The following is a 12,811-nucleotide window of genomic DNA, read 5'->3' as shown; positions in this document are numbered from 1 at the left end:
CTAAAAGTAAAATATATTTGGTAAAGTTCATGTAAGAACTGTATTTATTTATTTATTTGATTAGTGTTTTACGCCATACTCAAGAATATTTCACTTATACGACGGCGGCCAGCATTATGGTGAGAGGAAACCGAGCAGAGCCTGGAGGAAACCCAGGACCATCTGCACGTTGTTGACAGACCTTCCCACTTTACGACGAGAGAGGAAGCCAGCATGAGCTGGACTTGAACTCACGCTGGCTTCCTCTCCGGCCGCAAGTGGGAAGGTCTGTAAGAACTGTAAGTTTGAACAGTATGTATACATTATTAAATAATAAATATTTTCTAAATATTTCGAAAGTTCAATCAATTCTTTTTTATCGGTTTGTTTCAGGATATTGCAGATATTGTGTCTCTGTTTACCTATGTTGCTTTACCAACCCTACATGACACTCACAAGATACTGCTGTACGTCAAGAAACTGGTAAGGAACAAGGGTGTAAATTGAAAGCTGATCATGCATGGTATATATATTTATTTTTACAGAGTGTAGGAATGATGAAGGACTGGTGGATAAACAGGCAGCAGTTTGTTTCCATGAAAGAGATCTTTGTTTAAGAAAACAATAATGTACAGTGTATTACAAGATAAAAAAAATTTCATTTATAGATAAAATAATTAATTTTTGAAAATTAGCATTGAGGTATTAAAGCATTGTATGTAATGCTTGATATTATAAAAGGGTGATTGTAAAATCCTAAACTTTTATCCTGTTCACTGTTTAGTCTCATTTATTTTTATATTTTACAGATGAAGTCCTATTTGGGAGCAAGGAAAGATTTAACAGATGTTCAAAGAAGCAAAGCCACAAATGATTTGAAGAAGGTATTTTTCAGTCTTTGACTGTGTCACAGAGCCAAATAAATCATTTTGTTTTTATTGCAAAAACGGTTTCCATTGCCTATTTGGCAGTCCAGGCCTTGTGTGAAGTTTGTTTGTCCTGGAGGTCAAATCAAATAAATAAATACTATTCAAAACAGTGTAAGCTGTAGTTTTCCATACAACATTAGGAAACCTTTTGAACTTTTATTTATTGTCATTGCTTATCTGCTTGAAAGTACTTTTTTTTCATCACTGAGATTTTTTGAATCTCAAGTGATCATCTGAGGAATATTGCCTGATAAATTTAACTTGAATGTTAGAAACATTTCCCTACAACCATGTGCACTGACAAGATTTTTATACAATTGTGATGTTAAAATTTGGTATCTTATAAGGCATAAAGTTCAGGTTTCTTAATATCTGAAAATATATGAGCTCAAATTAGACTACTGAAAGGATGCCCAAATTAAAAAGCTGTATTTGGTCCTGAGGTGTATTTAAGGTGGATTATTAGAGTTATCAGTATGTTGTTAGAGTTAATTCGTGAAAGATGCGGCACTGGTAAATGTTCAGTACCAGCAAAATGTGATTGACTCTGATGTTTTGTGGCAGATTAGGTTATTATGTGATTGGTTTGTTTGTGATGGGTAGGTGGAGCATCTCCTATAATCTCCTAGACATTGTGGAGCCTCTTATTGTATTTGACCTAAAGTTAAGCATGTTTCAAGTGACCAATTTTGCTTTATTCCGATGGAGTCAGCCATCAAATTGGGTCACTCAAAGAATTTTTTGTGAAGTTTAATTAATTTTTTTATCGGAAAAACTAAAGTATTGGCAATGGAAATATCATTTTAAGAATTTTATGTACTTCTGAAAGTGCATTTTTACATACCAAACTTTTTTGGTGAAATACGGCAGTTGAGCTAGAAGCATTCCGACTTGTCTTGAACACCTATCCATTTATAGCCATCCATGTTGATGGATCCAATACATCTGATGTCCCACCGCCTCTTCGTTACTTGTCATTCCATTCCCAGTGAAAACAGTTGTGACGTCAAAGATTGAACATTTGTAACCAATGTGTGGGACATCCAGTTGACCTGTTTGCAACAATACTGCTTATGAATGCACTATTTTCTATTCTTGATTGACAGTTCGGGAAGGGATTCAGTTGGGATTGTGTAAATGTGGAAGGATTTTGTCACTCTTGTGTTTCAGCTTTTGGAAGTTATTCATCGCTTGATGACCTATAAACTGGTGTATGGACAAGATAACTATTGGTGAGTTTTATTAAGTATTGTAAATCCTTTCGCATGTTTGCAAGGTGTTCATTCAAGCATATTTGAAGGCATTATTCTATGTTGACTGAGACAATTATACTCTTTGCGAAACTCTGAAACTGGGCAATCCAACCAGTGTAGTTTTGTCTTCATGATCAGTTTAAAAAATGTGCATATATTACACTAAAAGTTGCTCTTTCATATGCAGAAAGATTGAGAAATTAGAGTACCACCAAATGGGAATTTTGATTGTGAATGACACATTCAGATCTCGGGAGCATTTTATGTGGATCTTTTTGACACTGGAAACTTTACATGGTCTTGAGCATACCATGGATCCTCAACAAATGCTACCAGAAAAGTATAACTTCAGATGTAATTTCAAATTATAATTCATTCAACAATTCAACAAATGTGTTGTTTAGGTGGGGGCACATAGGAACCTGTCAGAAATTCTAAAATGAACTGTCCAGTAACATTACTCTGATATGCCAAAACATGCGCTGTGTGTGTGGTGGAATTTGTTGAAGATTTTGTTGAAGATTTAGGGTAGTTCCAGAGTTGAACACTTAGAAAATTTTGTCACCATATTTATATATATATATATATATATATATATATATATATATATATATATATATGTATGACCTGTTCTACATGTGTGTTTTGGTGCAAACTGTATTGTGGGTGATTTTGTAATACTGTCTCTTTCTCCTGTGTGTAGTCCTTGTCATTGATCATATATATGTTTTGTTACAGTGCTGAGAGATGGGAGCGGTTCATAATGAGTCACTTGTGGGAGGATATATTCTGACAGTGTGACTTGTGTACATGTGTTTTGTTACAGTGCTGAGAGATGGGAGCATTTCATAAAGAGTCACTTGTGGGAGGATATATTCTGACAGTGTGACTCGTGTACATGTGTTTTGTTACAGTGCTGAGAGATGGGAGCGGTTCATAATGAGTCACTTGTGGGAGGATATATTCTGACAGTGTGACTCGTGTACATGTGTTTTGTTACAGTGCTGAGAGATGGGAGCATTTCATAAAGAGTCACTTGTGGGAGGATATATTCTGACAGTGTGACTTGTGTACATGTGTTTTGTTACAGTGCTGAGAGATGGGAGCATTTCATAAAGAGTCACTTGTGGGAGGATATATTCTGACAGTGTGACTCGTGTACATGTGTTTTGTTAAAGTGCTGAGTGATGGGAGCATTTCATAAAGAGTCACTTGTGGGAGGGTATATTCTGACAGTGTGACTCGTGTACATGTGTTTTGTTACAGTGCTGAGAGATGGGAGCGGTTCATAATGAGTCACTTGTGGGAGGATATATTCTGACAGTGTGACTTGTGTACATGTGTTTTATTACAGTGCTGAGAGATGGGAGCATTTCATAAAGAGTCACTTGTGGGAGGATATATTCTGACAGTGTGACTCGTGTACATGTGTTTTGTTACAGTGCTGAGAGATGGGAGCGGTTCATAATGAGTCACTTGTGGGAGGGTATATTCTGACAGTGTGACTTGTGTACATGTGTTTTGTTACAGTGCTGAGAGATGGGAGCATTTCATAAAGAGTCACTTGTGGGAGGATATATTCTGACAGTGTGACTCGTGTACATGTGTTTTGTTACAGTGCTGAGAGATGGGAGCGGTTCATAAAGAGTCACTTGTGGGAGTGTACATTCTAACAGTGTGACTTGTGTACATGTGTTTTGTTACAGTGCTGAGAGATGGGAGCATTTCATAAAGAGTCACTTGTGGGAGTGTACATTCTAACAGTGTGACTTGTGTACATGTGTTTTGTTACAGTGCTGAGAGATGGGAGCGTTTTATTATGAGTCACGTGTGGGAGGGTATATTCTGACAGTGTGACTCGTGTACGTGTGTTTTGTTACAGTGCTGAGAGATGGGAGCATTTCATAAAGAGTCACTTGTGGGAGGATATATTCTAACAGTGTGACTCGTGTACATGTGTTTTGTTACAGTGCTGAGAGATGGGAGCGGTTCATAGTCACTTGTGGGAGTGTACATTCTAACAGTGTGACTTCTGTACATGTGTTTTATTACAGTGCTGAGTGATGGGAGCATTTCATAAAGAATTACTTGTGAGAGGATATATTCTAAAAGTGTGACTCGTGTACATGTGTTTTGTTAAAGTGCTGAGAGATGGGAGCGTTTCATTAAGAGTCACTTGTGGGAGTGTACATTCTAACAGTGTGACTTGTGTACATGTGTTTTGTTACAGTGCTGAGAGATGGGAGCGTTTTATTAAGAGTCACTTGTGGGAGGATACATTTTCTTGGTTCAAACAGGGAGAGCTGGGCAAGGCTCTTGCCATCTGGACAAGACATCAGGTTAGATGCTTGTACTTGAAAGACGATTGGATACAATTTTTACAATTGACTTACATGTAGTTTGTTTTCTTGCAACATAAATGTACAATTTTTACATTGTCCAGGTTCTTCACTTTAAAAAGTATATGTGTATAAACATTATACAGTTTGATTGTTTTGTAATTATACAGAATTGTGGAAATAGGATGACAGTACTTTTTTTAATTGGACTATAAATTTGATTTCTTTATACATTTGTGTTGCCATGACTTTAATCCAGGGGATACAGTTTTGATCAAAAAATCTAAAACCATGATAAGACTCCATTGAAAAACATCCCCCTGAATCACAGGTTCTTGCTTTAAATCAGGAGCTTGGTCTTGCATCTTGTGAGGTGGCATGGTCACCTCTGGGCTCAGCTTGGGTTCCTTCAGTATTCAAACTTACCACAATTCTTGGATACAGTCTTAAAACACAAATACAGTAGATCAAATCTCTGTGTATTGTGATATTTTGCAGCATGACTGGGTTACAGACCTGACCAGAGAGTCTTTTCATGATTTACTCACTGTGATCCCAGAGAATGTGACGGGAGATCAGCTCACGAGCTGGATCACCCAGGATCTTCTGCCCTTTATCCTGTGCACTGTACCGAAAGCTTTCGTAAGTCACCACCTTGTCCTGCACCAAATGGTGTTTAGGCTATGCCGGTTTTAATTGTAGTTTTACTGGCAGGGTAACTCTCTTTTTTAGTGTCGGGGGAGAATATAAAAATGGAAACTTAAAAATCATTTAATTTGTGAAACTTTATATCCTGGATATTTTTTCTGTTGAAGACACATTTAGATGATCAGAAAGCCTAGAAAAGCAGGACAATCAGAGAAACATTTAGATCTGACAAAATTAATAGGAGTATTTTCAGTTTTTTATGGAGTAGCCAATCACTCACCAAAACAAATTGGTGTGGCCTTAGGGATTACTGTAGTTCCTCAGCCTTTCAGTGCAATTTATTTACGTTTCTAATTTGATTTTGGAGGCACAACTACATTGGTTAGATTGACGGATTTCAGGGATTTATATAAAGTATAACTTCATCAGTGTACACAGAATAATGCTTTCAGAATATGCTTGAATAAACACCTTGGAAACTTGTGAAAAGGTTGAAGAATTTCAGTAACTTAGTTATTGGCTAGTCTATGACATAGTGTACAGTGCAAATGACCTGAACATGTACAAACGATCCCCAACATTACTCGCTCCAGTTTTTCAACCAAACAGATGAAATGGCAGTTGTTTTTTACCTGTCATATAAAATCAAATTGTATTTGGGAAATCTCAACATCATGGTTTTTTTAAAACAAATACAAGTGTAGGTAAAAATCTTTCAAGCTTTAAGCCTTGTTTTTTTGTTAGTGAAGAAGATTATTCAAATATAAAAGTGCCTGTAGTAATAATTTCCGATGTATGAAATTCATGACTTCATTTTGTTCTCAGTATAACAGAACAGTGTCATACAGCATGGTTTCATCTCCTGTCTTAAAGAGTATATAGCTTGTATCAAGCTTTCATTTGTGATCAAGTGCATGAATTTTACCTTGATTTGTGACTAAGTAAAATTGCTGCATAAAAAATGAATTTCTTCTTGAACAGTGTTACCATTGTTAATATTTTGCCTTTAACTTTGACAAATAATGGTTTTTTTATGCACCTTCACAACTTTAATGCATTTTCATTGTAGGTTGTCCTGCTACAATGGTCAGTTCGTAAGGCACTGAACATGGAGAGACTAGAGAAGGTATTTCTTACACGAGGAAAATTTCTTCCATGTTTCCTTTAATCCTACAGTAATTCTGATTTCATATCATCAGGTTATTCATGAAGGATAAAGACTATAACAATTAGCACATCCACAAGAAGTCAAATTCCCTTAGCATCATTTTCAATTTGAGTCGGTCGCGCTTGGCATCCTCTGAAAAAGCTAAACTCTTGGAAAGGTTGGATTGAGACCAGGATGATCAGTACATCATTGAAAGGACAATTGACAACTTGTTTGGCAGTCAAGACTTTCCATTTCATGTTCAATCAAAAGGTGCATTCTTTCCTGTGATTTTAGGAGAAGTGGCCAGTGAATGCCATGAAGTTTTTGAGATCAGTTCACAGAGCCGGGATGGAGTTCTGCTACACCAAGTCTGCCACACCTGCAGAAACAGTCCTCAGGGTTTGACATGTTTTTAGTCGACTACGGCATATGTAATCGAAAAAAAAGAAAACAGTATTCAGCTTTTTTGGAAGTACTAAGAAGATATTATCATTGAATCTCATGATACAAGTTATGATTTAAATTAAAGGCTACCCTAGTTGAAATTTCAGTTATCAGAATTACGAAAATATATTGCTCGTGTCGTATTATGGATCGTAGGGACAATGAATGTATAAATGTCTATTACACTTTTGTCTGACTGTGTTACACAAAACACATGAAAATTGAAAACAATAGCCTGTACATCACCCTGCGGTAAAGCTCATCAGTAACTTCCTAAAGGTCAGTGGTTTAGCCTAGGGTTTCCAGTTTCTTCCACCCATGACACTGACCATCTGAGTTTAAGAAAAAAAAAATAACCACAGTACTGAAAAGAAAAGAATGACTGAATAATTATGGCTTAATGCCACATCGGAAAATATTTCAGCCATATTGTGGCGAGGGGAAAAAAAGAAACAAACAAGAAACAGATATGACCCTAAATGATAACAGTCTCAAATAAGAAATCATTTCCAGTCAAGGTTAGGGAATGAATTACTATGGCATCTCTTGTCTTAAGTTTGTCCTTAACTGAAATATCTGTTTAAACTGATTAATGTCAGACCCAGATGAATGTGACCCATGCACTACAGTCAATCAACGCTGAGATTGTTAAACTCCAAAACATGTATGACCTTCAGCAAAAGTACAAGTTTCAACTGACCTATGGTCAGTTTGTGGAGGTAAGGAGGGTAGGCATCGGTCATTGAGTAAAGATGCCGTCAGTTAAGAACAGTAAACTTAGTGTAATTCTTCAACCTTTTTGAATGTTTGCAAGGTGTTTATTTATGCATATTATGAAGGCATTATTCTGTGTTGGCCGATAAAATTATACTCAGACTTGAAGCCCTGAAACTGGCCAATTTAACCAAAATCAAATATTTATTTATTTATTTGATTGGTGTTTTACGCCGTACTCAAGAATATTTCTCTTATACGACGGCAGCCAGCATTATGGTGGAAGAAAACCGGGCAGAGCCCTGGGGAAACCCACAACCATCCACAGGTTGCAGGTAGACCTTCCCACATACAACCAGAGAGGAAGCCAGCACGAGCTGTACTTTGTCCAGGAGGATATTGTCCAACATGTACCTTCAGACACTTTTTGATTATCAGTAAGTCAAAATTTAAAAAATTCTTGAATAATAAGGTCCAAATATTTGCTTACGACATTAGATCACTCTGTGATCCCAGGGCCTGGAAGTATGAAGTAAAAGACCACTTAAAAAAAAGTTGTATACTTACTTGACCTGACAGGAATCCACTGAAAGCGTAGCGTTCCGCATGCTGGACAAGGTGTGGGCAATAGAGCTTATACCCACAACACTGAAGAAACAGATACGGCCCTACATGATAGAACACAGCCTCAAAGAAGATGACATCTTCTCCAAGTACATCAAAGTAAGTGAAATGAATTTACGAAAACTTTTTTTTTTGTAATGAAACTATCCTGTAATAATGGCAGTTGTGGGCACAGTAAGTGGATATATTCACTTGTATTGATTACCAGAACTGTATGAATGGACAACATGTAGCAGAATTATTGTACATGCTATATATAAAAGACACAAATTAATAATAGCCACCATATAAGTTCTCTGAGGAAGCAGTGTTCTCTGGAAAATTTTTAAAATGTTTCATCAGCATGAAGGCTTATGACTGCTGATCTTGTCTCAAATTTGATTTTTTTCAGGATTTGTTGGAGAGAATGGGAAGAAAAGTGTCATACCACGGGGAGGCTCGGTGGGAGGCTAAAGCTGTGGCTGTGATCAAGTACATCAAAAGCTCTGAGGTAAGCCAGATAAATGGTTTACAGGTATTACCATTACAGTTTTTTGTTGCTTGTGAAGTCCATTGGTCATGACAGCTGATAAATTGTTAGACATTTTAGGTATGGAATAATGGGACTCATACGAATCCCCAAAAATGAATGGGAAATCTGTTACGTTTTAATCATCAATAGCTAGAAATTTGATAAAATTGACCTATTGAAGGAAACTGAGATTTATTCAAAGACAGATGAGAATTACTGATTGAAAAAGAAGGAAATAAAGTTAAAAGAACCTATATTTCAGATAGTAAAACAGCTTTGGTAAAGCCATCTTTAGTAAGGTGATCGTGATGCAGAATGTTATGATTGATTAGTTTCTCATGAAGCAACTTCCATACTCTCATCCTAACTTCATTCTCATTTGTCGATTTCAGTTGAAGTGTGAAGCAGTCCTTGAAGTGATGAAGTATGCATCTATTCCATGGACTGAAGATGTGCAGAATTTAGTACAAGCTGGATTGAAGTTGGATCATCCAAAGTAAGATGGTTTGATGAACATTTTTGATCTATGATACTGTTCGGAGCAGTATATTTAAAGTTTTTAAAGGACAAGAAGGCTGATTTCAAAGCTTTAAATAAAGTGATTTATTTAAAGTTGTTTTCGTTTGTCTTTATATAAACTGTAGCCATGGATAATACTTGGATGGTTATTATGATATGGAGGAAAAGCAGAGTCATCAGTGTGGTTGTTAATAATCTGATGACAAAATTCTGTTTTGTTTCTCTTATTTTCTTTGTTATCACAATGTACATATACATGAATGCTCATTTCATATATGCTGCACTTTAGCCAAATGTTTTCAGCCATTGCAGTGCACAACTCAACTAGCATAATTTAATTGTTATCAGACAAGCAAATTTTGTATAGATGTTTATACAGTGGCATTGTGTCATTTTTTGGTGCCAAACGTATTCTTGGTCTGGGTAACAACTTCTACTTTATTTAATAGAGATATTATAAATGTTTGATTACAGAGTTAAGCTGTTGAAGGAGCAGTGTAATATCACACGGATCAAAGAGATTCTGTTGAAGTATGAGCTGAAGAAGATCAAGGTGGAGGATTTGGGGGACTATGATCTCTCTGTAAGTCAATGACATCTGTTTCTACACTTTACTAACACATTATTTACTTATTGGATTGTTGTTTTAACACCATGCTCAGCAATTCTTCCCTTACAGGTATATAAGGCAGTAAAGTGTGACGAAGAATTGCCATTTGCATTTTTAACCCTTTTTTTTTGGTTACTTAGGTGTTTATTGTTGTTTGAATTTGGTGTGTGCATGGTTTTAGAATTTTTGTCAGTTTTAATGAAATGGACGAAAATAGAGATTTTATTTCACTGGTTACATTTACTGGTGCATAATCTGTAAGACTAAGGTATTTATAAATACAGTTAACCCATAGTAACAACAAAAAAAAAAAGTGGCTCTTCTGCAAGATAAGATGATCTGCTGACACCGCTGATTGATTTCAGCGTATTATGAAGTTCATTCTGAAGAAAGATGGCAGCCAGTCTGTGGAAGACGCTTTGCGGATCATAGAGCTGAAGAGATTAGACCGTTCTCATCAGGTGGACGTCTATGCCTTTAGACTACGCTTCTTGGTGGAGGGAGATCGGGTTTGTAGCTTTGTTCTCTGTATCTCCTAGGCAACCATGTCACACTGAATTCGCTGGAGTTTTGTGTGCAAAAATAAAAAATACTATAAAGTTTTTGCAGTTGGATTTTAAGCCAAAAAAAAATCTTCAGAGTACTTAATTAATACCCTTTGTTATGTATAATGGTAGGCACTTACAATGAAATAACAAATTTTCTCAGGAATAATAATAAGCTACATCATATTCTAGTGCATCAGTGTGACGGGGAGCAATACATGGCTTGTGAAACAGGGAAATATGTTTGATAGCAATGACTCATGAAGATAACAGAAGGAATTATGATTAAAAAAAAATGCACATTGTCTTTTTGTCAGTTTTTTGTTTCTTCACAGAGCCAAAGTTAATTTTTGTTGCGTTCTTTTTCGAAAGTATGGAATGCTGAAAGAACTGGGCTCTCACAACCATGTATTGCGAAGCTATCTGTGTTTTGTTGTCAGATTTATGGATTGCCTTGTGCTGTTCTGTATTCTAGGAACATGAGGCCGTTTCCTTGGTGAGGTCACTACCCACTTACTTGTCAGAGACCTGTGCAAAACGTCTCATCACCTACGCCCAGGTTATCCTGAATGAACCTATCCGCTGGCAGCCAAAGGTACTGGTACATTAACATCAGCATGAAAAACAAAGAAGAAAAAATACTGAAATTTTAAGAACGTTTATTGTTTTGAGAAAAATAAGATTTTCTATATTAAGTTTCTATATTAAAACTGTTTTTGTTAATTATAGCCCAAGATACATATATTGTGAAGTCTTACAATAATACACAGTCAGTTCATGAACAATCAGGATTTGTCTTCTTTGGCCAGATGTTTTCCAAATCAAGGTAATTTGTATTAAACACACCACTGATTGTTACAGGTGGAGGAGAAAGGAAGACTACAGTTTGCTGCTGCAGGCTCCAGTTTCTGCTCCTACCTGACAGAGCTCCTCAAAGGTTTGTGTGTCTGTCACAAAGTTTTGTGAAAGGCTCCCAAATGTTCTGAACTTGATTTTCCTAAGATACTCTTAACCTTTTGTTTATTTATTTGATTGGTGTTACACTGTACTCAAGAATGTTTCCATTATGTGATAGTGGTCAGCATTATGGTCAGAGGAAACCGGACAGAGTCTGAGGAAAACACACCTTAAAGGAGAAAAAAAATTTAAATATCAATGAAATACCATTGAAAAGAGTATATAGTTCCTCACAGGTGCAAGCCATAAAAAAATTCTAATATGTACATTAAGTTGATAAATTATAAATAAAGTCAGCGCCAAAATCTGCTGTGGGCGACTCTATTTTGTCTAAGAACTAGTCCTGAAGTCTTCTGTGTGAGGAGGAGAATTGTCGTCGGAAACCGCCAAAGTGCATTTCGTACATTTCTGGTAGAACTCTTCCCAGAAAGTAGCGAAAAGTACAGTTCGTTTTTCCGCTTTACAATCGAGAAACCGGAATGTTGGACGTAGGTTCCAAGTTTACGCGAACAAACCGCCAGTTTGAACAACTCTCATTGGCTGAGAGGGCAACACACCCCCAGCATAAATTACAGGGTGTTAAAGATGGAGGACGAGATGGACTCAGCGATTTATGCCAGCTTTGCCGTATTCAGGCTTTACGTGTATGGTGGGAAAAATCGCAAAATTATGCAGTAGGCACCACCAGATAGAAAAAATGTCCGCTTTTCAGCCTGTAGTGTTTTTTAAGTTTTCTTCTCCTTTAACCTTTTGAAAAATAACCCATAAATATGTTGGACACAATCTATTTGTGAATGGCTTTGTAGTCTTACACATATAGTCCATCTAGCAAGTGTCTCTCAGGATTCCTGAGCTTCTGTGTCTGGTTCTTGATGGTTGAGCAGTCACCTGAAGCCCAAAGGGGATGGTGATCAGGATAAAGATGAAAAATAATATCGTCTTTTACATCGTTAACATTTACTACGGAAAACGGGAAGGTAAACGAACTGCAAAATATGTGCTTGAACTATATAAATCTCTGTTTTGATGAAGGAAAGTGTTGGTGCTCTAAAATCTGTACATCAGTATTAACTCACCTTCGGGTAAAATTGCCAGGACATAGTTTGGAGTTGAAGCCGATAATTTTGCACCATCTACATGTGCTTTCTGGTGCTCTTGTGACATACGGTACTATGTGTATGTATGTCTGTCTGAGGGTGAGTTATAGTGATGCTGGTGGTGTCTTAGTCTGGTTAGACGTCTTGCTAACTTTGGTTTGGGTGTGTACAATGTACGTTGATGTGTATGGTTACATTGTTGTGTTAAAGGTCAGATTTTATTTTGTCTTTAAGATCGTCTTGATGTGGAGGAATATGCAGATGCCAAGCATGAATTTGACAGTCTTGCCACCCTACAGGTAAGCTTGTTATTCCTTGCATGTTTTCCTTACTATTTTTTGTTTGTACAGATTAGACCAACAGACCCAAGTTTGGGGGCTCACATACATTTATCATTTTTGATCACATTTTCAAAGTTGCTAAGCTATTCTGATGGTGGCCTGTGATACATTTGTATTTTGTTGAGGAAGTTGTTGCTGTTGAGTTTCTCAC

At 36.7% G+C, this 12,811-nt stretch overlaps 1 protein-coding gene across 1 annotated transcript in view; it reads left to right on the top strand.

The window, feature by feature from the left end:
- Nucleotides 1-12,811, top strand: part of LOC135467082 (kinetochore-associated protein 1-like) — a 50,748-nt gene that overhangs the window by 11,036 nt on the left and 26,901 nt on the right. Inside the window, exons 15-30 of the mRNA XM_064744842.1 lie at nt 373-462; nt 789-863; nt 2,079-2,140; nt 4,392-4,500; nt 4,999-5,142; nt 6,218-6,274; nt 6,593-6,697; nt 7,342-7,461; nt 8,036-8,179; nt 8,472-8,570; nt 8,984-9,087; nt 9,585-9,693; nt 10,086-10,229; nt 10,741-10,860; nt 11,127-11,202; nt 12,554-12,618. Coding sequence (XP_064600912.1) covers nt 373-462; nt 789-863; nt 2,079-2,140; nt 4,392-4,500; nt 4,999-5,142; nt 6,218-6,274; nt 6,593-6,697; nt 7,342-7,461; nt 8,036-8,179; nt 8,472-8,570; nt 8,984-9,087; nt 9,585-9,693; nt 10,086-10,229; nt 10,741-10,860; nt 11,127-11,202; nt 12,554-12,618 — 1,623 coding nt within the window. The remainder of the gene's footprint in view (nt 1-372; nt 463-788; nt 864-2,078; nt 2,141-4,391; nt 4,501-4,998; nt 5,143-6,217; nt 6,275-6,592; nt 6,698-7,341; nt 7,462-8,035; nt 8,180-8,471; nt 8,571-8,983; nt 9,088-9,584; nt 9,694-10,085; nt 10,230-10,740; nt 10,861-11,126; nt 11,203-12,553; nt 12,619-12,811) is intronic.

The sequence above is a fragment of the Liolophura sinensis genome, chromosome 6 (assembly GCF_032854445.1).
Source record: "Liolophura sinensis isolate JHLJ2023 chromosome 6, CUHK_Ljap_v2, whole genome shotgun sequence".
NCBI classification, from domain to species: Eukaryota; Metazoa; Mollusca; class Polyplacophora; order Chitonida; family Chitonidae; genus Liolophura; species Liolophura sinensis.
The sequence above is the reverse complement of the archived record's forward strand: the minus strand, read 5'-3'. Positions and strand labels throughout refer to the sequence as shown.